The sequence below is a fragment of the Pleurodeles waltl genome, chromosome 2_2 (assembly GCF_031143425.1).
Source record: "Pleurodeles waltl isolate 20211129_DDA chromosome 2_2, aPleWal1.hap1.20221129, whole genome shotgun sequence".
Classification (NCBI taxonomy): Eukaryota; Metazoa; Chordata; class Amphibia; order Caudata; family Salamandridae; genus Pleurodeles; species Pleurodeles waltl.
The window spans coordinates 989246673-989259798 of record NC_090439.1 but is presented as its reverse complement, the minus strand read 5'-3'; the positions used below and the strand labels follow the sequence as shown (position 1 = coordinate 989259798).

General features: G+C 46.5%; 1 protein-coding gene across 2 annotated transcripts in view; it reads left to right on the top strand.

Annotated features, from left to right (window-relative positions):
• Positions 1-13126, top strand: part of ATAD2 (ATPase family AAA domain containing 2) — a 198502-nt gene that overhangs the window by 44104 nt on the left and 141272 nt on the right. For both annotated transcript variants that reach the window (XM_069220705.1, XM_069220706.1), the window contains exons 7-8: positions 7133-7294; positions 12366-12486. In XM_069220705.1, the coding sequence (XP_069076806.1) occupies positions 7133-7294; positions 12366-12486 (283 nt within the window). The remainder of the gene's footprint in view (positions 1-7132; positions 7295-12365; positions 12487-13126) is intronic.

Here is a 13126-nt window from a genome sequence, read left to right as displayed (position 1 = left end):
CCACCTCCCCCTGCCAAGGGCGCCTCTCCAACGGTATTTTACCCAGAAAACTGTGCAACATGTTCAACAGTTTAGTGTTAATTCTCGCCAGTCTGATGGAATGGTCGAGAATCCGGTTGGGGGTGGCATGCTCAGAGGGGCCCCTGGCTCATGCAAGTCTCCTTACCTCTGGGTCAACATTTTCCCCGTTCCGCTATCAGAGTTTGTCTGCTGTCTGCGGGGTCACTCTTGGGGCTCGTGCCGAGCACCCCGAGCCCACTGCGGAGGATACCGCTGTGTTGTCTGATTCTCCTCCAGGGCCGCTTTCTTCCCATCTCCCTCTGTGCCTGGGTCAGTGCCGCGCGACGGTGTTTCTGCTCCGTTGTCTTCTTGCGCCTCTGTGGGGTCCACTCTCAGCTCGGTCCACTCTCGTACGCTGCTCTGTTCGGCATCCACGTGCCTCCAGCCACTCCCACACCTCCTCAGGGGTCTGGAAGAATGTAGTCTTGTCTTCCGTAACTACCCTCAGCTTGGCCAGAAAGAGGAGTGAGTATTGGATTCCCTCTCCTCTAAGGGCCCTCTTAACCGCCAGGAACGAGGCACGTTTGGACTGGACTTCGAGAGTAAAATCCGGGAACAGCGTCACTTTCCCATTCGCCACCTTAAAAGGTCCTACTTCTCTGGCCCGCTGCAGTAGAGTATCCTGTCTCTGTAGTGCTGCAGCCTAGCAACCACTACTCCGGGTGGCCTACCTGGTGCTAAAGGCCTAGGCGGTACTCTGTGCGCTCGTTCCAGCGCGAAAAAGGGGGTCAGTCTATCCGGCGCCACGACTGTGCGCAGCCACTCCTCGAAGTCCACCATGTTCGGGCCCTCCGCTCCCTCCAGAAGGCCCACAACTCGTACATTATTCCTACGGTTTCTTCCCTCCGCATCTTCAGCCCTTTGTTCTAGTCGTGTCACTCTGTTAGGTTCATCACCGTAGCTGTTAAGTCTTTCTGTTCTGGTGCTAATACCTCAAGGGTGGACTCCGTTTCCTTGACTCTGTCGGCTAGCTTTTAGTGATCAGCCTTCAAGAGTCCTACTTTGACTGCAACTTGGTTGATATCGGGCCGTAGCTCTGTTTTTGTGTCCTCAATTGCGCTCAGAATTTTGTCCAGGGTAACCTGAACTTTAAATTGCAGAGGGTCCTGGGGTTCCACCCCCCCCCCTTGTTCCATGGCCGGTGCTCGATCCGTGGCTTTACCCTTGTGCTTATTCTTGGGAGACATCGGGGGTGTTGTAGCTCTGGCCAGTAAGGTTAAAGCCAGGGGCTGTCGTCTGCTTCAGTTCCCTTCTCGCCCAGTTTTTTGGTGTTCACGCCGTCTTTCCCGTCAGTTTTGGCGTTGTTCTCCCTAGGTGCAGCTAGGCCAAGTTCACAGGTCCCCGTCACCAGCAGGACATGTGCCCATCAGATCCATGAAAATCAACGGCGCCTCTTCTCCTCGGTTCCCCTGGGCCAGTCAAGTGGTCCGCGCCACCGCCTCCCCGCTACAGCAGGGCAAGAGGCTACGCTCTGAGGAGTCTCCCTCTTGTGTACTGGGGCTGCTCACCTCCTTTCCTCTGCCTCTGCTTCCAGTTGCTGAGCAGTTCCTCCACCTTGTGTTCTGCAGGGGGCCGCAGAGCCAGTCCCTCAATGGCATGGACAGTGAGAGGACTCACCCTCCATGTTTCTTCGTGTGGCTAATGTTGTTGCTTCTTTATTTTCTTTTTATTTTCCTTGTTTTATTTATTGTTTTTTCTTGTTTTTATTTATGTAATCTTTTTCCTTTCTTTTTCCCCCCCCTTCTCCTTCTGACCAAAGTCAGGGGCACTCCACTCACTCCAATGTGTGGTCTCCTCACCCCCTCTGGGCTTCGCATAGGCCACCGGTACTTTCTTCATTTCCTGCAGGTGCTCAGATTTCCTGTTCTGGGCAGCGCACAGGGGATCCTCTCAATTTTCCCCCTCTCCCTGGCGGCGCGTCCTTACTGCGCACCGCTCGCGCCTATGCTCCGGTCGGGCACCGGATTCCTTGGTGTGTCCCGGTGCGTCCGGGGCCGCCCACCTCCCATGTAGTGCGCCCGGCAGCTCAGGGCGTCCCACACGGCTGCACTCAATTACGGCAGTCCCCGGTCTCCGTAAGAGGGACCAGGCTGCTGCTGTCTCGTGTCCGCATCTACTCCAGATGAGGCTCTCGGGCGCTCCAGGCAGGGTTCCCGGCTCCCCGCAATGCCGTCTACTCCTCGCCCACGGCGGTAGCACGGATGGCCCTGACGTCGGAGTTGTTTCCCCGGATAACTCGTGGGCCCCTCCGGAGCTGGAGATTTATGCGGCCGCCATTTTAAGCTGCTCGGCCGCGCCCCTGGATGGTTAGTTGTTAACAGGCCTTTGACACCTTGAAGCAGGCCATGTGCTCAGCACCAGTTCTCAAAGCTCCAGACTACTGTAAGCAGTTCATTGTGCAGAAAGATGCCTCTGAACATGGGATATGAGCAGTCCTGTCCGAAACCAATGATGATGGCCATGACCAGCCTGTTGCATTCATTAGCAGGAGGTTACTCCCTAGGGAGAAGCCTTGGAGTGCATTGAGAGGAAAGCCTTTGCTGTGGTTTGGTCCCTGAACAAGTAGAGACCATACCTGTTTGGTACTCACTTCATGGTTCATACTGTCCACAGACCTCTTGGATGGCTGATGCAAATGAAAGGTGGGAACTCTAAACTGTTGAGGTGTCCATCTCCCTACAAGGAATGGACTTTGCAGTGGAGCATAAACCTTGGACTGCCAATGCAGATGGACATTCCACTTAGACATTGAAAACTCTCTTGGGAAAGGTTTGAATCATCCTCTTTTGTTTGAGGGTGGGGAAGGTGTAGGAAAGTGCCATTTTGTTTGGCATGGTTAATGTCTTCCTGCCCCGCCTGATGTTGAGGCTAACTTGCCTTTTTTTTGCTGGGATCCTGCTAACCAGGCCCTGGCACCTGTGTTCTTTTCCTAAACTGTGCCATTGCTTCCACAGTTGGCTCACCCCTGGCACACAGCTAAGTCCCTTGTAAAAGGCACCAGTGATACCTAGGGCCCTGTGGCCAGGGAGGGTCCCTAAGAGCTGCAGCATGTATTGTGCCACTCTAAAGGACCCCCTCACCAGACACATGCACACTGCCATTGCAGATTGTCTGTGTTGTGGGTAAGAGGTAAAGTCGACATGGCATCCCTCTCAGGGTGCCATGCCTACAATCTGCCTGTGGCATAGGTGTAGGAAGTTGGCTCTGTATGTACTATTTCAAAGTAAGGAATAGCATGCACAGAGTCCAGGGGTTCCCCTTAGAGGTAAGATGGTGGCAAAAAGATATAATACTAATGCTCTATTTTGTGGTAGTGTGGTCGAGCAGTAGGCTTATCAAAGGAGTAGTGTTAAGCATTTGTTGTACATACACACAGGCAATAAATGAGGAACACACACTCCGAGACAATTCCAGGCCAATAGGTTTTTGTATAGAAAAATATATTTTCTTAGTTTATTTTAAGAACCACAGGTTCAAATTCTACATGTAATATCATTTGAAAGGTATTGCAGGTAAGTACTTTAGGAACTTTGAATAATCACAATAGCATATATACTTTTTACATAAAACACATATAGCTATTTTAAAAGTGGACACAGTGCAATTTTCAACAGTTCCTGGGGGAGGTAAGTTATTGTTAGTTCTTGCAGGTAAGTAAACCACCTACGGGGTTCAAATTGGGGTCCAAGGTAGCCCACCGTTGGGGGTTCAGAGCAACCCCAAAGTCACCACACCAGCAGCTCAGGGCCGGTCAGGTGCAGAGTTCAAAGTGGTGCCCAAAACACATAGGCTTCAATGGAGAAGGGGGTGCCCCGGTTCCAGTCTGCCAGCAGGTAAGTACCCGCGTCTTCGGAGGGCAGACCAGGGGGGTTTTGTAGGGCACCGGGGGGGACACAAGTCAGCACAGAAAGTACACCCTCAGCAGCACTGGGGCGGCCGGGTGCAGTGTGCCAACACCCGTCGGGTTGGTAATAGGTTTCAATGGGAGACCAAGGGGTCTCTTCAGCGATGCAGGCAAGGGGGGGGGCTCCTCGGGGTAGCCACCACCTGGGCAAGGGAGAGGGCCTCCTGGGGTCACTCCTGCACTGGAGTTCCGATCCTTCAGATCCTGGGGGCTGCAGGTGCAGGGTCTTTTCCAGGCGTCAGGATTTCAGAGTCAGGCAGTTGCGGTCATGGGGAGCCTCGGGATTCCCTCTGCAGGCGTCGCTGTGGGGGCTCCGGGGGACAACTTTGGTTACTCAGTCTCGGAGTCGCCGGGGGGTCCTCCCTGTAGCGTTGTTTCTCCACCAGTCGAGTCGGGGTCGCCGGGTGCAGTGTTGCAAGTCTCACGCTTCTGGCGGGAATTGCAGGGGTCTTTAAAGCTGCTCATCTGGAAACAAAGTTGCAGTCTGTTGAACAGGGCCGCTGTTCTCGGGAGTTTCTTGGTCTTTTTGAAGCGGGGCAGTCCTCTGAGGATTCAGAGGTCGCTGGTCCTGGGGAAAGCGTCGCTGGAGCAGTTTTCTTCCGAAGGAGGGAGACGGGCTGGTAGGGCTGGGGCCAAAGCAGTTTGTGTCTCCGTCTTCTCTGCAGGGATTTTCAGCTCAGCAGTCCTCTTCTTCGTAAGTTGCAGGAATCTGATTTCTTAGGTTCAGGGGAGCCCCTAAATACAGGATTTAGAGGTGTGTTTAGGTCAGGGAGGGCAGTAGCCAATGGCTACTAGCCCTGAGGGTGGCTACACCCTCTTTGCGCCTCCTCCCAAGGGGAGGGGGTCACATTCCTATCCCTATTGGGGGGGATCCTCCATCTGCAAGATGGAGGATTCCTAAAAGTCAGAGTCACTTCAGCTCAGGTTGCCTTAGGGGCTGTCCTGACTGGTCAGTGACTCCTCCTTGTTTTTCTCATTATCTCCTCCGGCCTTGCCGCCAAAAGTGGGGCCGTGGCCGGAGGGGGCGGGCAACTCCACTAGCTGGAATGCCCTGTGGTGCTGGAACAAAGGGTGTGAGCCTTTGAGGCTCACCGCCAGGTGTTACAGCTCCTGCAAGGGGGAGGTGATAGCATCTCCACCCAGTGCAGGCTTTGTTACTGGCCACAGAGTGACAAAGGCACTCTCCCCATGTGGCCAGCAACATGTCTCGAGTGTGGCAGGCTGCTAAAACCAGTCAGCCTACACAGGTAGTTGGTTAAGGTTTCAGGGGGCACCTCTAAGGTGCCCTCTGTAGTGTATATTACAATAAAATGTACACTGGCATCAGTGTACATTTATTGTGCTGAGAAATTTGATACCAAACTTCCCAGTTTCCAGTGTAGCCGCTATGGTGCTGTGGAGTTCGTGTTTGACAGACTCCCAGACCATATACTCGTATGGCTACCCTGCACTTACAATGTCTAAGGTTTGGCTTAGACACTAGGGGCACAGTGCTCATGCACTGGTGCCCTCACCTATGGTATAGTGCACCCTTCCTTAGGGCTGTAAGGCCTGCTAGAGGGGTGTCTTTTCTATACTGCATAGGCAGTGTGAGGTTGGCATGGCACCCTGAGGGGAGTGCCATGTCGACTTCCTTGTTTTGTCCCCACCAGCACACACAAGCTGGCAAGCAGTGTGTCTGTGCTTGTTGAGGGGTCCCCAGGGTGGCATAAGATATGCTGCAGCCCTTAGAGACCTTCCCTGGCATCAGGGCCCTTGGTACCAGGGGTACCAGTTACAAGGGACTTACCTGGATGCCAGGGTGTGCCAATTGTGAAAACAAAAGTACAGGTTAGGGAAAGAACACTGGTGCTGGGGCCTGGTTAGCAGGCCTCAGCACACTTTCAATTCAAAACATAGCATCAGCAAAGGCAAAAAGTCAGGGGGTAACCATGCCAAGGAGGCATTTCCTTACAATAGGTATGTCACCCTCTAGAAGAACTCCAGAATTGCCCTGGATCCACAAGTCCTGCCCACTCTACACCCGGTGCCATGGCCTGAGTTCAGGTGGCCCATTGGACCAGAGAGAGTCCCAGGGTGATCCCGGCCTCGAGTCCTCCCTGGGTTGACCCCTCCTGGCCAACATGACTACGCCTGCAGCCTAAATTCAAAGGGACTGCCCTGACCACGACCGGATCCGGTGAAGATTTTCCAACACCTAAAGGTACCCCTGCACCCGTAGCCTGCTGGCCTTTGTGGGGACCCAGCCGTCAGTCCAGCATTGTTTAGTGGGCTCTCTCCTTACCTGTCCATCAGTTGATTTTCTTCAGTCGACTCCCTGGACCAAGCCTGCAGCATTTTTGTGACCCCGGGGTCTCTCTTCCCTCTACCCCCTTCCCCTCCCCCATTGAAAAGCATTGGGCACCCTATGCTGTGTTTGCACCCTGCACAAGATGTTTCATACCAAACACCATAGGTTTCAATGAAGCCATTAGCCATTATGTAGCTGGGTAGCTCCCAATGACTAGTGTCCAGTACTGGCTTCCCTTTTTACTTGTACCATCTAGTGATCAGAGTAGATATCACAGGGGCATATCTGCTGTTGCAGATATGTCCTCACATCCGATATAATGTACCCTGCCCTAGAGATTTACGGCCTGCTGTAGGGGTGACTTACATATATTAGATGCAGTGATTTGGGGAATGGCACACAAGTAGTGTGCTCAGTCGTGTTTTCACTCGCAGCTTGCACCATGACTCGAAGTCTGCAATAGCAGGCTGTGCATAATTTGTAGGGGGTGGGGTGGTCCCTTAGAGTGGCACAATACATGATGCAATCCCTAGTGACCCTCTATAGTAACCAGGGCGTAGGTACCATGGGTATCATTTACTAGGGACTTACTGAGGTATTAAAGTGTGTCAATTGTACAAGACCAGAACTTTTTTTTTTTTTTTAGGGGAAAAAACACTGGCTCTGGGTGGGTACCTGGTTAGAAGGAACCCAGTGCACCTTCAGTCGAAAAACATCAGTACCAGTGGCAAATAAGTGGGGGATGACCATGTCAAAAGAGGCATTTTCCTACACTAACAAAATACATGAAATGTTACTGCAATGTATATTTATACAGTAAACTATGTTCCACTGTATAGAAACATTAGCATGCCTGCAATAACTGTTTGTGTTCTTAGAATCTTCGGAGGAAGGAGAAGACCAGGAAGAAGAAGAAGAGGAAGATGAAGAAGATGAGGACGAAGATGAGGATGAGGATGAAGATGGGGAAGTAGATAATCAAAAACGATATGACTTCAGACAAAGGAAAGAAGTTGTTCGCTACCAGGCTCCTTTGGAAGGTATTTATTGTGCTGAATATGGGCAAAAGACCTAATTAACTGTTTTCACTGTAGATGCATAGGCTAATTGTATGTTGTCAATATGTATAAGCTATACCGTGCCATCAGCCACTCAGTTATTTGTGCAAATCTCATTCTCCATGCCTCATTTGTACTGCCAGTGCTTCTGAGACTGTGAAACGGATGCCAAGGCCACAGGATTCTTTAGATGAATCCAGTGCTGTGTAATCTAGGCAAGAGTGGTGCGTAGGAGCACTCTGTTCGAAGCTAGTCTAATACGGTATCAGAGTAGATCATTTAATTTTGAACTGTTAGAGGAGCCCAAAAATACGTCTATGCCACTATCTAGTTTGTAAGCAGGATTTGTTGAGTGCAGGGATAAAGTGAATGTTGTACATGCAATACACAGTATCCCCAACAGTTAACTGTAAATTCTTCAAATAAAAATAGACATGGAATCTGAACAAAAAATTAAAACTGGCAATATTGCTGTTATTTATCAGGGTAACAAACATTTAGAAGTAATTGAGTTGAAGAGACCTTGCCCTTTAACATTGTACTTGCCACCTTTCCTCCCAATCCACGACTCGGCAATAGAACCTTGAAATAGGGGTAGGATTTGGACACCCATTATTTGCCATGAACAGTATCAACATTTCAAACACCATGGTTTGATTTCAGGTGCTGGGTCTATATGTCCCATGGAGATGAAGACATATTTATTTGTTTCATCATTGATAGTAAAATTTAAAATACTTGGCATAAAGTGCACCGGAATACCGTCCCTGATAACTGATCAGATAACATTTTTCGACTTGCTTGTTTTAGTCCGTAACAGCTCTCTAGTTTCCCTGAAGCTCTGATCCCAACCACAATATCAAATTTACAGTGCACCATGTTTTGCCCCTATGCTGTAGTCTGGCTGAACCCTAAATCACAGCCCCCTGTGCTAAAATCATCTAATGTTTCTCTTACAGACTACACCGCCATTTGATGAAGGCTATTCATCCTTTTCTTGATGGTTCATATAATGTGGATGCTTGGGTAAAGAGAGGTCCATAATAGGTGCCTCATTTACTTGATTTTCTCGGGGTAGCCACTTTTGAGTGCTCTACACGTAAATTTGACACATTCTCTCCCTGTGTACTACATTGTTCAAGCTACAGGTGAACAGTAATGTAATGCCTTATGCCCCATTGAAATTTTCCACAAAGCCTTATTTGCTGTAAACTTTTCCTAACTTGACTTTTCTGCAACAAAATAATGCTTATAGTTATCTTTCATTTATTAGGCTACACTGGCATGCATAAGCTGAAATCCAGTGTAACCGCTTACAAACACTGGTGGCTCTGGCATTGTACCATTACAGATACTGATGGGTTATAGTGCTGACGGTTAGACATGGAGGGTCTCTAAGGACTGGCATAAATCTCCAGTGCTATGGTTATAGGTGCTGAAATGTTAAGGCTTACAGACATTAGAGGCTTGCATTGCTAACTCCTAGTTACAGAGGGACTAGTGTTGCATTCACAGATCTACAGTGTGGCAACTAGAAGGGTCTTTGGGTCACAAATGCTACAGTTAACGCCCAAAGGAGGCACCGTTGCTAACGTGGCAGATACATTGATGAATTCCAATGCTGCTGCTTAAAGATACTGATGGGTAACAGTGCTAAGGCTTAATCACTGAGCATCTCTGGTGCTAATCACAGATCATCCGTGGCACTGCTTACAGGCGCTGTATTAGATTGCAAGTGACTTTTCAATTACATTTCTTAGTCTCATTAATAATTAAGACACTTCAAATACAGTACATTACATATCATTTATATTATACATTCAGTTTTTAAGCATTACATTAACAATGCTTACTAATTTAGGGTATTAAATGATGTGCCCAGTGACACTGATGTGTCAGTTAAGATTACAACCAAGGCCTCTATATTCTGAGGGCTGCATTGTAGTCGCTAATATAATGAAAATAATCATTAGTAAGTAATAGCACACCTAACAGTGTCTTAAGCGCCATATATTTCCAGCATGAAAAATTTAATGACCTATGTATGCAAGGATAAGAGAGAATACTGGAAATACATACATGACAGTTTTTATACAAATACAAACAATTCCTTCCCATTAGAGCTTATTTTGTTCCCAAAATGTCTTTCTTGGAACTTCACCAGGGCGAATTTTTCAGGTCACTATGCAATTTTGGTATCCCATTACACCCATACACTACACAATCATATTTCACAATCATCCACATGTTTTCCATTTTAAGTGTCTAAAGTTCAGTATATCAAGTCATATATTCCAGAATCATCCATGCGTATTAAAGGTTTCCATTTCCAGAAGTGTGATCCGGATTGCGCATCAATGTGTTCCATCCCTTTGCATTGTGGTTGAGTGCGGATAAACGTATTCAGTCATAGACACTGAACCACATTGCTAAACTTGTACATAAGCTGATCATAATACCGACTAATAATTAATGGAATGTAGGATTTACTCTCTAGTATCTATATTCTAAAATGGTTTGAATAGACCTCAAAAAGAAGCACAATTTGCTTAGTTTGAAACAGATTGTGCCCTTTACTGAAATAATTACCTTTAGACCTGACCTAAGGTGTTGGGTGCAGTTACCCCACTTTTCTTCTCTGTTGAAGGACTTGACCTGTTAACTGCTATGGAAAAGCACTTTGACAAGTGGTTAAAAGGTGCTGATAGTGGGTTTTCTTTTTATTCATGCATACAATTGTGAGGTGAAAAATAAATTGTACTCTGAAGTTTCTGTAGTTCAACATATTAAGAAATCTGTCAATCTAGAACTCCATGGGATCTAACAGATAAATCTAACCTCATGTTACAGATTACACTTAAGTTTTTATTAAAACAAAAGAAATTGGGCTATATTGTGTGAAACGGTAAGTGCAGTTTGTGATTCAGTAATGCGGGGACGTGCTCTCTAACAGCGATAATTTGAAGTACATATTTCCTAGAAGTTTCTTTCTTCTCCTGCCATGAATTCTAGTTCACTCCTCTTAACGGCATTGCTTAGGGCCTGAACAATCGTCAAGCAGAGCAGCGTCTCTGGGTAGAAATGCCACTCTGCCTGATGTCAAATATGTTGGTGTTCATAGAACTGGGTGTAGGAACATGAGGTCCGATTTTACCCGCAGGTAAATTGAGTGATCAGGTAGAAACTGCTCACTCTTGAATGGCCTACCCGCTGGCTGACTGCTTCCAGAAGCAAGGGAGGTTGTGCCTCATGGTAATGAGCAGAATTGTCCCTGGAATAGAGAATCCTGCTGAAATAGACTTGGTAACGCAGGCCTCATTCCTTACAAAATCTTGTAACTGCTGTCCATGCAATTCCTGACTGAAGTAAGTGACTCCATATACTGGTAGTTTGGACACCACTGCACTGTGCAACTTGTAATTGGAGGGGGGGGCGGCCTTAAACTTGTGTGTGAGGCCATTCGTTTATGAACAGCTCTCGTTATGTCTTGCCATAACAGTGCAACGGCATTGAGGTCTGGGCTATGACTTAGCCACTCCAGAACAATTCCTTCCTTCCTTTTTCAACTGGTTTGTTTTGGATCATTATGTTGCATGATCCACTTTAAACTATCCCTGAGCTGTTGGACAGATGGTCTCACCTTACCTCTAATGGACTTGTACAAAGAGAAATTGATTGTGAATCATCCTGATCCATCTGTTGCAAAGAAGCCCAGTTCACCCCTTCACCGCCTGCTTGATGGTGAAGGTTATTGTGCATTGCAGCTAAGCAACTCCACTTAATTTACTTTATATATACTGCAGGCTACGTGCAAAATTGCACTGAATCTCTTTAGAAAACAATGGTTGCAATACATTATCACTTCATTCAGGATTGGTTACATTGCCTTGCTTGGGGGTAAGTTTAAAATTGTGAATATAAGCAGTCCAAGTTCTGGCTAGTTGCCAGGAGCAGGGAAAAAGCTAGCATATGGATGTTCAGACCTATAGTCTGACTCTTGGCTAACTGATAACCATTTGTTGCCGTTGAGCAACCTGTAATCCTGCCCAGACTCGCAGGTGTTTTTTTTTAGTCTGTGGCGCTGGTAAGGGGTTTCTGGACAGGGTTATTCAGTCGGGTTCTAATAGAGCCCAATATTTGCGCCGTTCCAGGCCAAATCAATGACAAATCTTCTTGTATGCTGATCCTAACGGTTGGTCCCGGAACTCTATTTAGCCAATTGGCAGTGGGTTGTAGATCCTTCCATGTAGCTTTGAGGTTTTTTCTGATTTCCTTCTCTTTTTTAAAAAAAAGCATCATGCGGTCTGATCTTTGAGTGGAATTTCTGACATATCCCTTTGGGAGTACATTACAATAGCAACAGCTCTTACTCTGAACTTTCTCAATTTGTGAATAGCTTTTCTCACTGTACCATGACAGGCTTCATTTTGTCTGCCCAGAGAGGTGCAGCAGTTATTTCTCCGACACCGCCACGGAGTGCTTTTGACCTAGACACGATGTGTTACCATGAGCCTAAATATTCCAGATCAGTTCGACCATTTCTGATTTTTTTTTTTTTTAATACTGATGGCTTCACTTCCTGATCAAGTAATTAGGCATGTGTTTAGCAGCACCAGATTCTAAAATCATTTCTGATTGGGGAAATGGTAAGTGCAGGGAGCACAAGGCTTATGAACAGTTACTTGTTTTTGTTTAATGAATAATGGCAATGTAAAATGTTTTTTCTTCCAGATGACACTAGATTGATCTACTGGTAGAACTTGGTGAAGATTAAATGAATTTCAAATATAAATCTGTAATATCAACTTTTAGGAGGGTGTAGTTTAACTGATCATGTCTTCTGAGTTTCCATCACACGCCCTTCTACACTGGGAAAGTGATCCTTTTAAAAAAAAAAAAAAACATTTATGTTCTTCATCAATATTGTTGTGTGTACAGTTTGCTTGTCCCCTCTGTATGCTATATTATAAACCCTCAAATAAAACTACCAACAAGGAAATTAAGAGCCGATTCTCTCTCTTTTCCTTTTTTTTTTGTTTTTTTTGTTTTTTAGAACCCCGTCACCAGAGGAAACCCAAAATGTTTTATTCTGGCCCATCCTCGCCTGTTAGACGAAGATATCGTTTTTCATCTGCTGGCCCAAGAAGCCCATACTGCAAAAGGAGAAAGACCAGGTTTGTTTCACCTCCTGCAGAGGTGTGAAGTTTAGAATCCGTTTTTATAACAAACATTTGACTAAAGAAAGTTTAGTAGTGTTAGTCATCTTAGCCTGACGTAGAGTACCAGCAAGGGCTGCAGTACAACAAATTGGTTCATGTACAGTAGATTGGTGAGCTCACCTTCTTCAATTACTGTCTGCAGATTTTCATTTCTTTTGATCCATACCAGCCCACACCTTCAAAATATCTTGTTGATGCTAAGTGAAGTGGGAAAAAGATGGGTGTGGTAGCTTAGAACAATGAATTGCCTTGATTGAAATTTGTATCTTGTCAGTTAACCTGGACAGGTCATTTTAACAGTGTAGAAAAGTGTGGCATTTTAGAATGTTTTTGAATCTCCTGCGAAGCCCCCACCTCAGAATAATATTTTTTTTCAGTATTTGTTGACTGATTGTACTAAATGCCTTTTCTACTTCACATTACAGTTTTTACTTGTCCAATGAAATTGAAGACCTGAATTAATGCAGACTTGTAATTTTGGGTGTCATTTGTGTCAGTTTTGATTTGTCATTATTTTAACTTCCAAATCTTAATTGATGTCTAAAAGGCTATTTGACATCCATTATTGAAGAAGTTTTAGGTCGAGCGCACAAGC